This window comes from Mytilus trossulus, chromosome 2 (genome assembly GCF_036588685.1).
Source record: "Mytilus trossulus isolate FHL-02 chromosome 2, PNRI_Mtr1.1.1.hap1, whole genome shotgun sequence".
In the NCBI taxonomy this organism is placed as follows: Eukaryota; Metazoa; Mollusca; class Bivalvia; order Mytilida; family Mytilidae; genus Mytilus; species Mytilus trossulus.
The window spans coordinates 80,042,449-80,060,372 of NC_086374.1; the positions used below are offsets into that span (position 1 = coordinate 80,042,449).

The 17,924-nt window shown below is 32.7% G+C and overlaps 1 protein-coding gene and 1 long non-coding RNA gene across 4 annotated transcripts in view; both read left to right on the forward strand.

Moving 5' to 3' along the window:
• LOC134708088 (protein unc-80-like) overlaps positions 1-17,924 on the forward strand; it is a 66,000-nt gene that overhangs the window by 2,383 nt on the left and 45,693 nt on the right. For all 3 annotated transcript variants that reach the window (XM_063568386.1, XM_063568387.1, XM_063568388.1), the window contains exons 3-15: positions 1,893-2,055; positions 2,918-4,853; positions 5,319-5,572; positions 6,278-6,465; positions 7,114-7,274; positions 7,515-7,638; positions 8,688-8,832; positions 9,154-9,387; positions 9,923-10,107; positions 10,969-11,184; positions 11,900-12,035; positions 16,757-17,005; positions 17,428-17,694. In XM_063568386.1, coding sequence (XP_063424456.1) covers positions 1,893-2,055; positions 2,918-4,853; positions 5,319-5,572; positions 6,278-6,465; positions 7,114-7,274; positions 7,515-7,638; positions 8,688-8,832; positions 9,154-9,387; positions 9,923-10,107; positions 10,969-11,184; positions 11,900-12,035; positions 16,757-17,005; positions 17,428-17,694 — 4,258 coding nt within the window. The remainder of the gene's footprint in view (positions 1-1,892; positions 2,056-2,917; positions 4,854-5,318; positions 5,573-6,277; positions 6,466-7,113; positions 7,275-7,514; positions 7,639-8,687; positions 8,833-9,153; positions 9,388-9,922; positions 10,108-10,968; positions 11,185-11,899; positions 12,036-16,756; positions 17,006-17,427; positions 17,695-17,924) is intronic.
• Positions 12,213-14,749, forward strand: LOC134708090 (uncharacterized). Its single transcript, XR_010105804.1, has 2 exons — positions 12,213-13,058; positions 13,729-14,749. It is a non-coding gene; the product is annotated as an uncharacterized LOC134708090 (long non-coding RNA).

Genomic DNA, 17,924 nt, shown 5'->3' on the forward strand with positions numbered 1-17,924 from the left:
GGTTTGCTTTACTGTGCTACATGTAGCTTATAATAAGAAAGAAACAGGAAAAAATGATTAAAAGAAAATAAACATAAGGCAGATTTTACAGTATTGTGTTCTGTCTCCTACTTTCATGTTGCTAACGTGACGGAGACAAAAATGAGTAACGTTAGCGACATTTGGACATGTCACATGAGCAACAACATCTTTAAAAGTTCAAATGTATGCACACAGTGATGTTTTATATATGCCTGGAGTAATAAAATTGTACAGTCTGGTTTAGAATTTCTAAATATACAGAATGTCATTTGCAGGTGTACTTTATATCAAATGAATACACAAGAAACCAATTCGTAATAGTAACATTAGCAACATCTACTATCATGACATTACGTTTTGTTGCGAACGTCTTTTTGATGGACGGAATACATTTAAGGTCCTCTTGTAACGATATTACATACAACTAACCTTCTTTGCTACCCCATCATGTGAAGAAACTGACTCCGAATCTATTTCTGCAAAGGGCGATATCGTAACTCCTATACAGGAGAGTTACAGATCTAAATATATGTTGCTCACGTGACACTGATTTGGACGGAAACCTCAAGTAGTAACGTTCGCAAAAAATAAAACAGCCAATGATATTGATTCCTCAAGTCCTTTGACCCCCTTACGTCATCCAAATTTAATATGATTGCTATTTTCAATTATTTATAAAACCCGGGATAAAAATAACTACAATGGCCTGTCTGAGAACCAAAAAGAAAATTGCGATCGTGACATACCACAATGGACGGAAAAGACGTGACGTTAGCAACAATATTATTAAATTACCTTTTTTAGCCTTTACCAATAAAAATCTGCCTTAAAGTTATGATTAAAACACAAAAGAAGACTTTTTATTAAAATATAAGTCCATGTTATTAGGCTCAACTTATAAATAATACTTCAAAATTCCACTCCAAATAAGCTGGATGTCAGTAAAGTAGGTCATGATGTCTATTCCATGTCCAATATTTTGAAATTGAAAACCCTCTAATTCTAACAAAAAACACAAACACAGAGTAATTTTTATTTTTATTTACTCAGAAAGACACATTTTATTCAATAACATAATTCATTACTCCATTACACAGTCTGTTTCACAGTTTCAGCAATTGCTTTTTTGATGGATACAAAAAAACAATAATTCCTTCTTATTGTAAAATCTGCCATAATTAGTTATTGAAAAATAAGCCATCATAGTAAGTCTTACATCAAGTAAGTTACATGTTCACAATTTGTTACCATGGCAGATTTGTTGAAAAAGCAGCATACATTTTTACACTAGATTGTATAAACTGTAATATATATTTGGTCTACAGATCATAAAATAAGGATTTGCATGTATTTATAGATGGATATGCTATGAGATAGTAAAATTGAAGCAATTAATGAAAAATTAAACTCACCAAGGTTTGAATGCACATTTGATTAATTCCAAAGTCTAGAGTGCAATCTAAGATCCTTGTGGTATTTGACTTTAAATTGACTGTTAATATATAACAGTCAACAAAGCATTATAATGTCAACAGACTGGAGGTGATACTGGAAAAAATTTGATAATTGGTAAATAATCAAATTTAATTTTGATATCAATCATGTCAATAAAAGAGAAGACAATTTGTTATAAAATTGATTGGCAATCATAACAACATTGGATTCAGGAATATATATACATAAATATATATATGGAAAAAGAATTAGATACAATACACATATACACAAAAGGTAATTCCATGAAAAAATACTTGAAAGTCATGAATAATTCATTCAAGCTTTAAATAGTTTATATGAAAATAGCCCCACATGCTTGACATGGTAGTGAATATTCATAGGGAAAATGTAAAAAAGTTCCATTTATTTTTCAGTCACTGGAACGTGTTGTTGTGCAGAATATCCTTCATGGAGCCTCCCCCAGTCTTTGTGAGGCTATTCAGAGTGTATCTAGATGGAAGGTTATACAAGCAGCATTTCCACATGTCATGCATGCATGCTCTTCACTCTTGGCTGCTTGCAAACAAAACCAAACAGGTTAGTTTACATATTTGTTCTTATTAATCACACATTTCTATATACCATGTATACTGTGGATTCATTAATTTTCGTTGGATACCAATTTTCGTGGATAATGTGGGTACAGTGGAACCATGAATTTATATAATCAACCAATTGCTAATTTTCTGACTTTGCCAAAACCATGAAAGGAAATATCCACAAATATGCAAGTTTTACTCAAATCACTAAAATTGGTACCCATGAAAATTAATTAATCCACAGTAAACAGTGTGAATGGTTATTCCACCAACAAATGTTTTGGATTTGGAAAGCAATTTCGAAAAATAATAATAATAACACATTTAGTTCATTGCAACCTTCACAGTATATAAAAATACACATTGATTGTTATAAAATTGTTTTTATGTCCACAGTCTAGTGTGTTTCGTTATACTGTATATGTATAGTCTACTAATGCTCCAGATTGATTCCTGTCAATGGATGTGCAATGAAGTTCCTGTACTATGTAGTTTTTTTCTGTAAGAGGAATTGTCCTCCCACCACTGCAAACAATTTTGGTAATTTTGAGATGACATAAAGTTGTGTTTTTTTTTTCAAACTGTCTAATTTATACTAGATTCACAGCACAAAGATGTAATATTGACAGTTGTACTGCATTTTAAATTAAAACAAATATAACATATTAATTTTGTACATGATAAAGAAAATTGATACAACATTGTACAATGGTATGTATACATGTATTAATTGCAAAAGTAAAATTAAAGTACATTTACTTTGTGTGCTTATATGTTACTTTTCAAAATGATTAAAATATTGTAACTAAAACAATTATCATATAATAGTCAAATTCAATAAATGATTCTATAATTAACAGAAAGAAGACTGGGTCCTAGTGAGTCCAAGTTATTGTACATCCTTCATTGGATAATACTGGATGCTGCCTCAGAATGTGAAGACCTAGAATCTGACCCATCCAGAGTTGAAAGTTCAGTACAGATGCACACACTTACCACAATACAGCTGTTTATTTATCTGTTTGCTCCACTTATTCACCTGTTGGAAATATCAGATTTTCAAACATTGAAGTTAGAAAATGGGCTTCAGCTTTGGCAGCCATTGTGGGACTATCGACAACCAGATATCACTTGCTTTGCTGCTCCAGTTAAACCCCAACGTAACATTCTGAAAGCACAGAGAAACATGTTTAAACTTAATACAAATGCTGCTAATATTTACATTGGGAAAGGTTCATCTCGAGATAATTTGGCCTTTCCCTTTGGTGACCCTGTAAGCAGACGGACCAGTTGTAATGATCAGTCACCTGGTGATGCTCCATTGGTTACCATGAGTGACATATGTCATTGGTCAATGACAGATTCACAGTCTGCCAACATGGAGGTCATTTGTGAATTTTGTAACACGGTTGTTCCCAGTGGGAATTCTGCCGGAAAGACATGTCAATGTGGGAAAAAGAATAGTGTTTATAGTATTTCATCAGATTTCAAAATGCCACCTTTTCAGAAGAAAGATTCTATTGATCGAGAATTCAATAAAAATAGACTGATCAGTGCTGTGATGAGTGGAACAAAGGCACCAGGGATGTCTGACATCCTTAGTGCAAGTTATTTTGATGTGGCTGTATTAAGATGTCTGTTTTGCCTTCATTGGTCCGAGGAGGGAATTTATTGGGCATTACGTTATATTCAACAGAGAATGTTAGAAGTATGTGATGAAAATACAAGACTTGACCTTTCTGAGAGGGAAAGAAGTTACTCCTTACCAATACCTGATATCCAAATTCTACAGAGAAATAGTACAATCACTCCAACATTTCAAAAGTTTCTAGAGTTAAAGAAACACAGGAGAGAAAAACATCTGCTTGATAAAGCTAAACAAGCTGCTGCCAAAACTCTTCAGACTATCCCAAGTGAATCAATTATCAATGATGGAAACCTAATAGATGATAGAAAACAACCTCCGTTAAAGAAAACTCGTGTAGATGAGTTAAAATTGAAATATGAAAAGTATATAGACTCAAGAAACCCTTCACCAGAAAAAGAAGTTCCTAGTGTCACAGATTCCTCCTCTAGTTCAGGGTCTGCTGCAGACAATGAAGGAAGCAGTTCAAAAAACCAAAGCTATAAGATCAACCCTGGTTTTCTGTCTGCAAGTCAGGGTACGTCTCATAGTGTTAAAATAAAACTGGCAGAAAATAAAAACCCCCCTCCTCATGCTCCTCATGACATGTCTGACCAGGAATCTGCTGAGAGTAGTAATGAATCATCTATCTCCTCCCATCAAGGAGACACATTCACAGCAAAGGAAAATAAAAATCCAATAATAATGGTGACAGAACATACCCCTAAACACAAAGAAAAAATGTTGGCTATGTTAGAAAAGAGTATGGAAGATGAACAGAATGACAGCAGTAAATTACTAAAGCCATCAGATAAAATACCACGAAGCATGACTGATTCAGATATAAGTTATCAAATTGAAGAAGATGTGGGTGAAGTATCGGGGTCAGTTTATTACATACAAGATAACGGACAATTGAATTACAAGATTGTTTTACGTGCTGTACATTTTATTTCAACCAATCAAAGAAGCCAGCGTGTTGCTGAAGTATTACTGAATATTATAAATTGTCTGCTGGATTTAGATATTATAGAGAGAAAAAGTGACATTCGGTCTAAACCAGGGGAGACAAATCCTTCTGATCCTACGGAGGAAAAAAAGACTCCCTCAAAATGTGATCTGGCAATGGGAAAAGTTACAGCTCATGGTTTAGCTATGGATAGTTTGATTAGGTAGGTTTTGGACAGCAAAATCTGAATTTAAGGAAGATTTGGTCTAATACAAAAAAATTTAAACCCTACATGTATATTTACCATTGTATATACTGGCTAAATAGTTACAAATTTACAATTAATAATTCAAAAGAACTAACAGTCACACAAAAAAACAAACAAATGATTAACAAATACAACAAAGATGGACTAGGTTGATTTAGAACATTTGTAGAATGTGAGAAATGCTTTCAATTTGAATTTTGGCAAGATTATAATACCTTTGGCTAAATATTTATGCATGTAACTTTAAGAAAAGAGTAATTATAGAACAATTACCACTTTAGACCAGTAGCAATTAATGATATGACATGATTTGTAGTTTTAGATTAATGGATTATAGTAACATTTACTTTTATGTATTTTTAGAAATTGAAGACCTCACATGTAAACAACATTTATTCATTGTATTTTCTTTTTATTTAGTATTTTCAAATCTCTTGGATGTCCCAATGGATGTGGTGATGGACTACATGGTAGCTATGGTGACCATTTGAGGGCCAAAGGTCATAACTGTCTACAGCGCCTGCAGCGAATTAATTCAGGATTGTTCAGAAGCTATTTAAGAGATACAGTTAAGAAAATGCCAGTTCAAGAAACAATAGATTTTCTTCATTCTTTCTTAGGATTCTGTATCGATCCTACGACTATACGTCAAGCTAGTCAAACACCAGGACAAGGTATGTAAGGTGGCCTCATCTAAAAGCTCAGCTCATTTAAAGCCAATCTAACAATAAAATTGAATGGAAATGGGGAATTTGATAAAGAGACAACAACCTAAGGCCCCTAATAGATTTTCCACAGAGTGAAAAAATCCTGCCCTCAAAGGTGGCCTTTAACAAAATTATGTTCTTGTTTAGTGAAAACAGACATCAGGACATACAAATGAATGTTATTTACCTATGATAAGGATTTTTAGTATTTTTGTAATTACATTTATTACAACTTTTTTCGTTACATCTTATTTTAGTACAACAATAGTCTCAATTGGTTCAGTGACAATAAAAAATCAAGCAGGGAAATACATTTTTATTTTCTGTAGCCTTGATGACATACATGTTTTCTTATCTTATATTAAAATAAGAAGATGTGATATGATTACCAGTGAGATCCACCAAAGACCAAATGCCATAGATGTAAGAAACTATAAGACATTGTATTGATCCTAATTATGAGCTCCAACCCATTTTATAAGAATTCAAAATATGTCCACATACTTTTCAGTTGTTGTAACTGCTTACATATTTGATCAAAATATTTTGCCTTCTGTGTCTAACTTGCATTTTCAAATTGATTGTTTTTGAGAATTTTGAATTTTTTAACAACCAGAAGAATTACAACCTTCTAAAAATAGAATTTGTCATATTTCTACTGTTCCTTTTCAGGCTTTTTCAAGTCCTCATCAACAGAGAGAATGTCATCCCAACAGAATGGTTTCCATAACAATTTTGGTCACAGTATTGGTGGATTGGGATATAGAGGTGTGGAGGGAGTACTGATAACCAACATACTCAAGCCTTTTATTTCTAAATGTGTAGAAAATACAAGGGAACTCTACAGCAGTGACAATATCGTAATTACTTTTTTTTTACTCTTCAATCCTTCACTTTTACATAAAAGTAGCAGGTTAAGTTTACCAATTTTGCCATGTACATATTTTTTGGTAAGATGTATAATTTAGAAACATGCTCCACAAATAAAGATAGAGTCATCTGAGCAATATTAATGACATACCTGCCAACTGTCACTATTTGCAGGGGATTTCCCCCATGAAAGCTCCAAGATGGAAATTTAGAAAGAGCAATTTTGTCCACAATCTTAAACAAAACAGTTAATTTTATAATTGCTTTAGGCTATTAAAAGTATGAAGAAGCCAAAACACAACATTTCATTGCATTTGAAGCCCCCTTTGAAGTTTTTTTGGGACCACAAGAGTCCTCTTGCATGTAAAACCCCCGTGGGCATTTTGAAAAGTTGGCAGATATGTAATGTCAATATTTCACTTATTTTTAAAAGGCATAAGGGTGATAAAATTCAAATTTAACTGATCAGCTGCTAGACAGAGTATCAGTACATAAAACGTGTATTAATTCATGTTGTTTGTGGAAAAATATGGTGACCTACAGATGTTAATTTCTAAGTCATTTGCACCATTGTGAAGATTTGTCTGATTGACAATCATACAGCATCTTTGTTTTATGTGTGCCATTTTATATTATAGAGTATGTTTTGTGATATACGTCAGTTTATAGCCTATGTAAAGGAGATCCATGGTGGAACATTTAGGAGAGTGGAACTGAGTGGACTTCTGGATTCATTGGATAAACTGAAGAAAAAAGAAAAAGAAAGGGAAGAAAAGATAAAGAAAGTTATACCTATGAGGTAGGTATAGGTTATTTTGTTAAGAGTTTATGTGACCCAAAAGAGAAGGATATTTTAAGTGTAAAAGAACACAAAAGATAATTGAAAATATGGTTAACTCTGTATATTTTTTAACCAATCAAACTAACTTTATAACAAGAATATTGAAAAAGAGATGACAACACCAACAAGGAAAACTAGTATAATGTAGTTTCTGACCATTATTTGTCTTGATTAAATCATATGTGTTACTTTTTGTAGGAGGACAACTTCTCAGACATCTGAAAGTGGTGATGAAAAAGAAAGTTCAAAGAATGCATCTCCTGCATCTGGGGAGGAGTCTGGAAAACCAAAGAAATCACTCTTCAAAAAGAAGATAAAAAAGGTAAACTTCTATTAAAATCAAAAAGAATATTGATTAAGATATATGATAAACTGGTCCGCTGTTTCATCTATAGCTTTGCACCGAAGGAACGGTTGGTGCCATTGTCACATTGGCATTAATTGGACGAGATTTACAAATTCAACGATTCGCTAATAAAATTGACCAATTATAGTGATAGGAAATAGACCTCAAATGTTAATACAGTGATGCCGCAAAATGAATAATTATCTGTTAATTAACCCCATGGTGGTAGCGCAGATAAATGACCAACGAGCGTGTTATTATGTTCTTGACAAACTGAGCCGGTATCTTTTATTCCTTAAAGAACTCAGTAGGGTATAAATTTGCTAATTTCTTGTTTGATTTCTTATCAGTATAACACATTATAAACATAGCATATGATGCACTAGTCTCGTCGAATTGTCAAATCCCGTGGTCAGAATTCTGACCACGGGATTTAGGCCATACCTGTTGTCAGTGTAGCAATAAGTAAACACAACAGGGGTCCAGTTTAGATATATGAATGCATAAACACTTACAGAAAAATGAAATAAATGTAATTATTGTAATATTAAAAAGAACAACGAAACTTATGACTAAAAAGCATGAGCATGTATTGAAAGAAAAAATAAGCAGTTTAAAATTTACCCTAAATTTAAGTTGTTTTTAAGTAAAACTAATTTTGAAGGAAGTATCTATGAAGTGTGATTAAGACATGGTCAAGTTATTGCTGTTTTGATTTCAAATAACAAATGACACCAAGCTTTAGAAAAAGTGTATCACTGACCAGTAAGTCATCATTATAAATCTATAGGGCTATGGGTAATCTCATTGTTCATACATCAAAATGATATAATGTTACATCAAAATGAAATAATGTTACATCATTGGTTGAATTTTCATTGTTTAGAACACTTTAATCAAATCACAACATTTTTGTGTACACTTTTGAAAATATTACCCAGAATGCATTAGGTTCTGAAACAGCAAATTCATGCAAAATGTTTCAGTCATTTGTTTTATATATAGAAAATAAAATATGTTTACAGTCATTGGCCTTACAAACGTTGTATGCTGCTAGTGATTCAGAATTAATGGATGAAATGAGACAGAATAAACAGGGATCTAATACAGATGATGACTCCATAAGTGGATCTGGAATAACAAGGAGAAGATTTAGCAAGTTTCATATTGGTAATCCTATCTATTATTTTACAAAGTTTTTTAACCAAACATTATTTAAATAATACATTTTTAGGACAAATTTTCAGTTTGCAAATCATGTAATTTTGCTGAGGGCTATTTCACAATTGGTCGAAGTTTAAAATGGTTTAAATCCCAGCTGTTCATATGTATAAAATATCATTTGAAATCTATAGAACATTTAGTAGATTTCATATTCAGCAAAGAAGGGTAAAAAATTAAAGTTCAAAATGTTAATGTAAGACAAAAGATATAATGTCAGAAAACTTAGAATTCTTAATTTTGGTATAAAAAATAAGAATTATATTTCAGGTTGGAAAAGAGCTGCTAAATCTGACCACGAAGAGGAAGCAATGAGTGATCCCCACCCCTTGGACAGGAGGGATAGTAAAAGTGACATACAGGTTCCTAGGGCAGTACTGAAAGGAAAAATGTCATTCAAAACAGCTAGTCATGCTGCCATATCTCTTATAAGTTCCAGTAAGAGAATACAAGGTGGACTGAAGAATCTTGGAAAAAGAATGAATAAAAGAGGGAGTACTGATGGTAAGAAAAAAGATTGAATAAATGAGTTGCAGGTCAATTTTGAATCATTAACTTTCAATATTGGTTTAAGATTGCCAACTGTAACATAGGCTATACAGCCCGACCAGTATTTTTGTTTAGCAGCTTTTTTGCTTTTGGTTTGTTTGAATTTTATTTAAGGACTATAAATTCATTGAGGAGATAATGATTTAAAAAAAAACACATGCTCTACTGTAACATGTGTAATAGGTCTTTTTCAGTTTTGTAACCTGCCCAGTTAGTATTTACATTAGATGAATGCAATCCATGTTTTCCTAGATATATTTTCAGAGTTTTTCTGTAAAATATAACATTTCATTCACATATTGAGCATGGTTTAAATTTAAGCTCTTTATGTTTATTGTTCTGCTGCATATAAACAGTGAAGCTCTTACACCGTCCAGAAAGATCAATTCCGCCATTAACAACTACTTTAGCCATACAACTTGATATATCAAGTAATACATATGTTACATATTTTTTCATGAATTTGAAAAAAGATCAATGTTTTTTGCAGGTTGGAAAAACAAAGACCAGGCTCAGAATGATGATACAGACCTTGATTTTGTTTTAACTAGAGAAAAGAAACTGGTCGACAAATTTCTGATTAAGTCAGGGATGTTAAGATTCTCATTTCTTCTGGAATGTTGTCATCCTGGTTCCATTCCTGATCCACAGCTTATTGCTGCTATGTTAGAGTTGGTGAGTATATAAGGGTTTTTGATTAGAAAATGTTTTTTTCTTAGATTGGACAAGGGGAGAAAGTGCATTCAATAAAAAAACCAATTGCACTTTTTTAAAACTTATCTATAATACTAAAATTACGAGGTCCAATTTGTAAGCCGTCATCACGTAAAAACAACGAATCAAAGAATTCAACTTTATATATAACTTATATAGTGCAAAGGTGTAGATTAAAAATTACACCACTCCAGGTCCTTTTATTTTCCAAGTAATTAATATTGCCAATAATTAAGAAGTTCCGTGTCGAGTCCGAGACCGATACCAATAGTATATTCATCTGTTACCTATTACTTTATCTGTATGTTCCGCATCTGACAGGCGCACCACCAAACGGTGTATTCAGGACTATGCTATTTACACGGGTCATAATCACAGGGTTGGCACTACTAGATTCAATCAACGATTGTCAAATTATCTATTGTAGTATGTTTAATTTGATCAGTAAGACTTTCTAAGATAACAATACGAATATTAATCACAGTTCCAGTTCGACGGGTTCAAACAGAAAGATTTGAAAGCAGAGAAAACTGTGTATCTTAATATAATCAGCATGACTTTATCAGATGACAATGATAGTACTGAAATAAGGCTTGCGCATAGTTATATACTTTTATTCAGTCACGGACCTGCGATATCACGGGTGTGTTCTAGTAGAATCTATAAAGATCAGTATATTTCTAGAAAATTGTTGTTACAGAAAAAACAAAAACATATTCATAACATTTTGTAGTTATTTTGACTTTATTATGCCATATGAATTTTTTTTTGCATAAAATCTAAAAAAAGACTGCGATTAGACAATGTCTGTTATAACTTCAGGATGCTCCTGTCATAGCCAGAGCTTCACTTCTGTTAGAGTGTGCACAATTTATCCATCGTTGTAACCATGGAGACTGGCCTAACTGGATGAGGTTGAATATTCCAAGTTTCCGTAATTCTGCATCAGCACTACAGAATAGAGGTCAGCCATCAGGATACCGTAGAACACTTACTTTACAGAAAGCTGCTGGTAGAATGTTTTACAGTTGGGCAGAGGTATGAAAATAACTATTTAAAAAAAAAAAGAATAATGGAGGCTGTGGTTTATTGGAGATTTATTACAAGTTGTTTCAAATATTCTCCAAAACCCCCTTAAAAAAACAGTCGTTTATAAATTCAACTATTCTAAAAAAAAAATCAGTTACATACCAGTTCCAGTAGGAATGGTAAAAAGTTGTATAAGTTCTGTAATATTGGGACAAACCATTATGAATCTCTAATAAAGTCTAAATTCTATTTATTACTGCAAATAGAAAGTCATTTTTCATAGGACCTTATATATGCTATTTGATTTTCTTATTCTGCAATCTATCAATATAGTTTATTTATATATACATATGAGACTACATCATAAAGTACATTCTCTAAACAACTAGAAAATATTCAATTAAAACAACTACTGTGAATGCAGAAATTTTCATGAAGGATTTAAATTCGTTTATTTCGTAGAAAGAATATACCCATGAAATTAAAAAACACATGTAAATATCACCTTCATAAAATATTGCTTCCATTTACTGGAAACCACAAAATTCAATCCCCATGAAATCTTATATAGAGACTAAACCACGAAATTTTAACCCCACAAAAATTGATGTTTCTACAGTATTAAAATAAGTGGATGTATATATAGTATGATTGCTTATGAAACAACCAATGACCAGGGATCAAAGGACAAAATGTACATACTAGTTGTGTTATATTTCTTCAGAACCTAGGCCTGATGATGGAGTATATACTAGCTAAAGAACACAAAGACAGACAGAAGATAATCAGTGATATACAAAGTGAGACCACCAGGAAAGAATTAAAGATATGTGATGAGGATGAAGATTTCTTAGATGAAGGTATAAATCCTGTCAAAAGATTAAGCATGCTAAAAAGAATTGTTACCTTGTAATGATACATTTTTTAATGAAATTAAATACTGTAAATTCAGAAATTATTAAATTGTGTTTACAACTCGTTGCATTTTTACAATAATAAAAACCTTGCAATAATTTCTGAATTTGCAGTAGTTTTTAAAGGCAGTGCTTTAAGGCCTGACTTTTAAGTCATGAGGTTCATCTTTTCATACTCAATCTATGCTGGGGGTCTTTTGGCCAGAAATAGATCCGGAAATGTTCGAATTTCTCCTCTTCTTTTTATGGTATGATATGGTTTTTGTTTCTTTCATTTACATTGGGGACTAAAGAAACGATCAGTGTGTATTGTTTGTTTTATAGAACTTGTTATTAGTGTGTATTTTGCATTATAAGCAGTCAACCTGACTACAAACTATCATTATTTGTATATTCCGTGTGGAAAGAGGTCGGGTCAATTTCCAAGTGTTATCTGACATCTAAAGATTCTTTAATTAGTTCAGACGTTGATATAACAATGAAAAGTCGACTGAACATGATTAATATTGCATCTTCTATAATTCAAAGCGGAATTCGGTTTATGAACGAGAAACCGTATATTTCGGTATTAGTTATGTATGTTATCTACGTATTATCCTGGTTCCCGGTACTACGTTCCGGGTATTAGCTATTTGATATATTTGATGTGTAACATTACAATCGGGTACCAGCCAATCTACGTGTGTATGTGTACATGATTTACCGCCAAAATGACCGACTTAAAAAATAGTCCATAAACGTTCCGTATAATGATATGCAAATTCATAATTAATCGTAACTTTTTTTTTATCTTTGTATAATTAATATAACAAAATGGATTCCACAAAATTGAAAATAGCATTATTTTACGAGGATTTCTCATATTTTTTTCACTTCGGGGCGCAGTAATACGTATGTTTTGAAGAAGCTCGACGAATTTGACAAAGTGAATTGAGAAGGAAACGGATAGATATACGTTCTTGCTATCAGGTAAAACAATTTAAATGTACAGAACAAACACATTTACTTCACACAAATAGTACAGGCTTAAGCTTTTTATTGTCTAGCTTATACACGACTGTAGTCAAGTGTTTAAACGACGGCGGTGACATACTGGGTCAAGTCTAAATATGTAAACATATCCACGTGCTATTAGGTAGAACGCATCGTAATGCAATATCTACAATTTTTCCTCCTTTATACATCGTTTAACCAGATATATTTCTCCTTTTTACATCGTTTAACCGGATTTATTTCTCTTTCAAATACACTTAAACACGGGTTGTATGTACGTATCTTTTCTAGTGTTTTCTTGTTGTTATTAAAGTTCATTTGTTGATGTTTAGAAATTTTTGAACGACTGAACACAGGAGTGAATGAATGCAACAATTATATATACTGAAGACTTGGGCTGTACAATGATAGTATACGTATATCATACTGATAATCATTCTAGCAGTAATTATGTTAGTTTAGGATGTAATGTCTAATGACAGGAATTCATGAGCTATGCCTCAGGCTTTCTGAAAAAATATCAATGACAATGTAAACAGGAACAAAACATTGACACGAATGATGCTCTCTTCTATGTTATATAGTTATTTAGGTATATGTGTTGCACAAGTTTCAATTAAACTTAAGTTATAAAACTTTTTTTCAGGGCACAAACCCACTTTAAAGAGACTTGTCTACTGCCATACCCATCCTATTTTCATGCACCATTTGCAAGCGAGAGACTGAATGGTTTGCAAAATTAAAAATCAGGACGGTGTCCAATTAAAACAAAAGAACTAAACTGGATGAATATTGTAGGAGAAATCTAGACATGCTAGAGGAAAGTTTTGATTTGTGAAATTGGTTTTCCTGAAAAGTCATTCATCCTAGCCTGCAGAAAGGAACTATAACTGTTCACCACCAACTGACGAGCTAATGTTGAGCTTCACATATGAAATTACTCAAATACCATCAATGTCTATGTTTTCAGCACAGATTTCACAATTTATGACACAGCTGTGCTTTTTTTTATACTGTTAAAGAGTTGTATACTAAATTTTATTTTTTTATCAATAAATATATATTATATTAATTGTGTCATCTAAGAACAAAGTCTTGTATTTTGCCAAAAGATGCATACTAGTGAATGAAAGTGGTGCAGTTCATTTTGCTTTGGTATATAGAATTGAATTACAATTGTTCATGTTATTGGAATGCATATAAAAATAAGGAGATGTGGTACAATGTATATGATATTTAGTGAGTTTATCAAGCAAAAGTGAATACGAAATAGGTATAAGCAGTTACAGGTACTACTGTACAATCTCAAACAAGGAGAAAAACTCATACCGTAAAGAGAATTTCATATTTACAAGTAAGTTTTGTTTTTGCGTTGAATAATTTTCTTCTATTGTTTTAATTGCAAATATGGGAAGTGGTTAAAATGCTAATGAGACAGCTGTTATGGCCACAGAGCCTTAATTGAAAACTTCTTTTTCATTCATACCGGTAGATTTTGCCTGGAGTTAGAAACATATCTGCCAACTTTTCAAAATGCACATGGGGGTTTTATGTGAAAGATGGTTCATATAGTCATACAAAACCTTCAAGGGGGGCTTCAAATCGAAGCAGGACAAGTCGCCCCACTGGCTAATCGGCCCACTTTTTAAAAAAACACCACAAACTGATTTATCAAATCACCCCACATGTGAAATTGGTTAAATCATGTTTAATATTACTCCTGCCAACTCGCCCCACATGTGAAATTGGTTAAATCATTTTAAATCAGGGTTCTCGCTAAGGATTTTTGAAGGCGAGTCCAGGGACTCGTCATTTTTGGCCACGGTGAGTCATGGTAACTGTGTTCAGTTTTTATACAAAATATTTCAATATTGATGTATTTGTGGACTCACCAGTTTTGAAAATGGTGAGTCCAGGACTCATGGACTCGCCTTAGCGAGAACCCTGTTTAATATAACTCCTGCCAACTCGCCCTACTTATAAAAAAACGGTAATTTTTAGATTAATATATATATATATATAATTAAAAATAAAAACTCGCACCACTTTAATGAAAACTAATCTACACAGAATACAAACAAACCGAAAATTAATTTAATTACTATTATTGATATATACTGAAGAATAAATGTAAGTTTTGAAGCTTAGTTATTTGCATAACAATTGAAAAGAAACCTGTTAATTGTATCATAATGCAATATAAGGAATTGAACTTATATTCAATGGGATAACATCTTTTTCCATACGTGGGGCGAGTTGGCATTACTAAATTCATCCTGGTTAATAATATATTTATCTAGATTTCACCGATTTCCATTAGGTGGGACCAGTTGGCAGGAGTAATATTAACAGAATTTAACTTATATACACATGATACAACGGGAGAACAACTTTTTACATAAGTGGGGCGAGTTGGCATTACTAAATTCTTCCTGGTTAATAATATATTTATCTAGATAGTATCGTTTTCTATTAGGTGGGGCGAGTTGGCAGGAGTAATATTTAAGGGATTTAACACAGTTCACAAGTAGGGCGATTTGGTAATCCAGGTTGGGGCAGGTTTTTTTTTAAAGTGGGGCGAGTTAGTGAAAAAGTGGGGCTATTTGCTAATGGGGCGATTGTCATGGATTCCCTTCAAATATATTCTAATGTGGTTTTTGGCTTCTTCTTGCATTAACAAGCTTATAGCCATTGTTGAATAAATTGTTTTCTTTAAATAGTCGACAAAATTGCTCTTACAAAATTTCCATTTGGGAGCCTCAAGCTCGATGGGGGAAATACTCTGCAAATACTGACAGTTGGCAGGTATGGTCATCAAAAAAGTTGACATGTTACTATGTACATTTACCATTATGTTACTTGATGTTCTTGCTATACACACAGTACAGAGACTAGTCAATCTTTGTGAACTATTTTTTATGGGAGTCATAGAATATGCCTATACAATCAATAATTAAAAATAGTCTATTTATATTGAAAAGGAAAAGTTCTTATATGTCTAAAGAAGAGGGACGAAAGTCACCAAAGGGACAGTCAAACTCATAAATTTAAAGCAAACTGACAAGGCCATGGCTAAAAATGCATTTCATGGCGAGGCACAGAAAATATACTGTAAACAGTAGACTATAGATATAGGTGAACTAAGGTACAAAAGAACTCTAAATCTTAAATTCTACATACCACCTCTGTTCTATGGAAGATAATGATATAACTGGACTAGAAATACACACAACCTGTAATTAACTGCCTTTACAGCGCTTTCGCGCTTTGATTTTTTTAAAGTTTGTAACTGACACATACAAAGACACCATGACAACTTTGTAACTGACACATACAAAGACACCATGATAAGTTTGTAACTGACACATACAAGGACACCATGATAAGTTTTTAACTGACACATACAAAGACACCATGACAACTTTGTAACTGACACATACAAAGACACCATGATAAGTTTGTAACTGAAGTTTTTAACTGACACATACAAAGACACCATGATAAGTTTGTAACTGACACATACAAAGACACCATGATAAGTTTGTAACTGACACATACAAAGACACCATGATAAGTTTGTAACTGACACATACAAAGACACCATGATAAGTTTGTAACTGACACATACAAAGACACCATGATAAGTTTGTAACTAACACATATATTTATTTCAGGAACAGTAAATGTTACTGGTTCGTCATGTCCATATGCTTTGAAAATGATGGCTTGTTTAGTTCTGCAAGAAATTACAACATTCTTAAGGGAAACTTTCAGAGATCTTCCAAAAGGTCGAAGTCCAAGACGTGATACTCCTTGTCCAGATCGATCTGCAGCTTCCAGAAGATGGAGCAGTATAGTCAGCAGTCCAATCCATTCCCAGAGTTCTGAGTCCAATATGGCTGATATGACTCATTCTGCTTCAGGTAACACAGATTTTCAGCTGTGTCAGGATAAGTATAACTATGGAATGCATAATGATAATGTTTTTTTCTGTAAAAACCATTCAAGTATACAGTAAAACTCTAAATTCACTTGCCATATAGGCATATTGTTTTACACAAACTTTAAATACGGAGGTGCAAATCATGTGGAAGACAATGAAGTGGCCAGAACATTGTTTTTGTTTATATTGATATAATTTGTCAGTGGTGGTTGTTTGTAAAATTATAAACCTGATTGATAAGTAACATTTTGTTTTCCAGTTATGAACTATGGGTTGACATTTCTAGAAATCAATTAGTTTGGTCAATTGAAATTAAGTAACGTCAGAAAAAAAAAATAATTGTTGTTTAAAAAATTACTTTCAATGAAAAAATGATGATTGAATAAAAAACATATTTTTCAGGAGTAACTGTTGGAAGTCCTGGGACTGGAGACAGAAAGATTAGCTTTGCTGTACTTGGTGAGAAGTCTGACTCTGTACACAGTAGTACCACATCCCTATCTGCCATTGATCCAGGCATGCCACCTCATACACCTAACGAAGAAAGGAAGGGGAGACGACTTGCTCAAGGCAGACCAAAGTTACTCAAACATTTCAGGCGAGGGTCTGGAGCTAACTCAAGCTTCAGACATAACAGAAGTTTTAGACTCAAAAGACAAGAAGGAGGAAGTAAGAAGAATTTTAAAGTTTGATAAAAATAATTATGATGACTGCTTTGAGTACATGTATTATTAATTTAGGAACATTGCAAGGTTTTTATCGAAGCTAAAATGTGATTGGATGAGTATTGTGAGCATATAGCAAGGAATATTTGACTTTCTTGTATTTTATGTGAGTTCATCAACCATTTTCTGACAGTCGTTGTGGTTTATTTCCAAGTGCTTGTCACCCTTTATAAA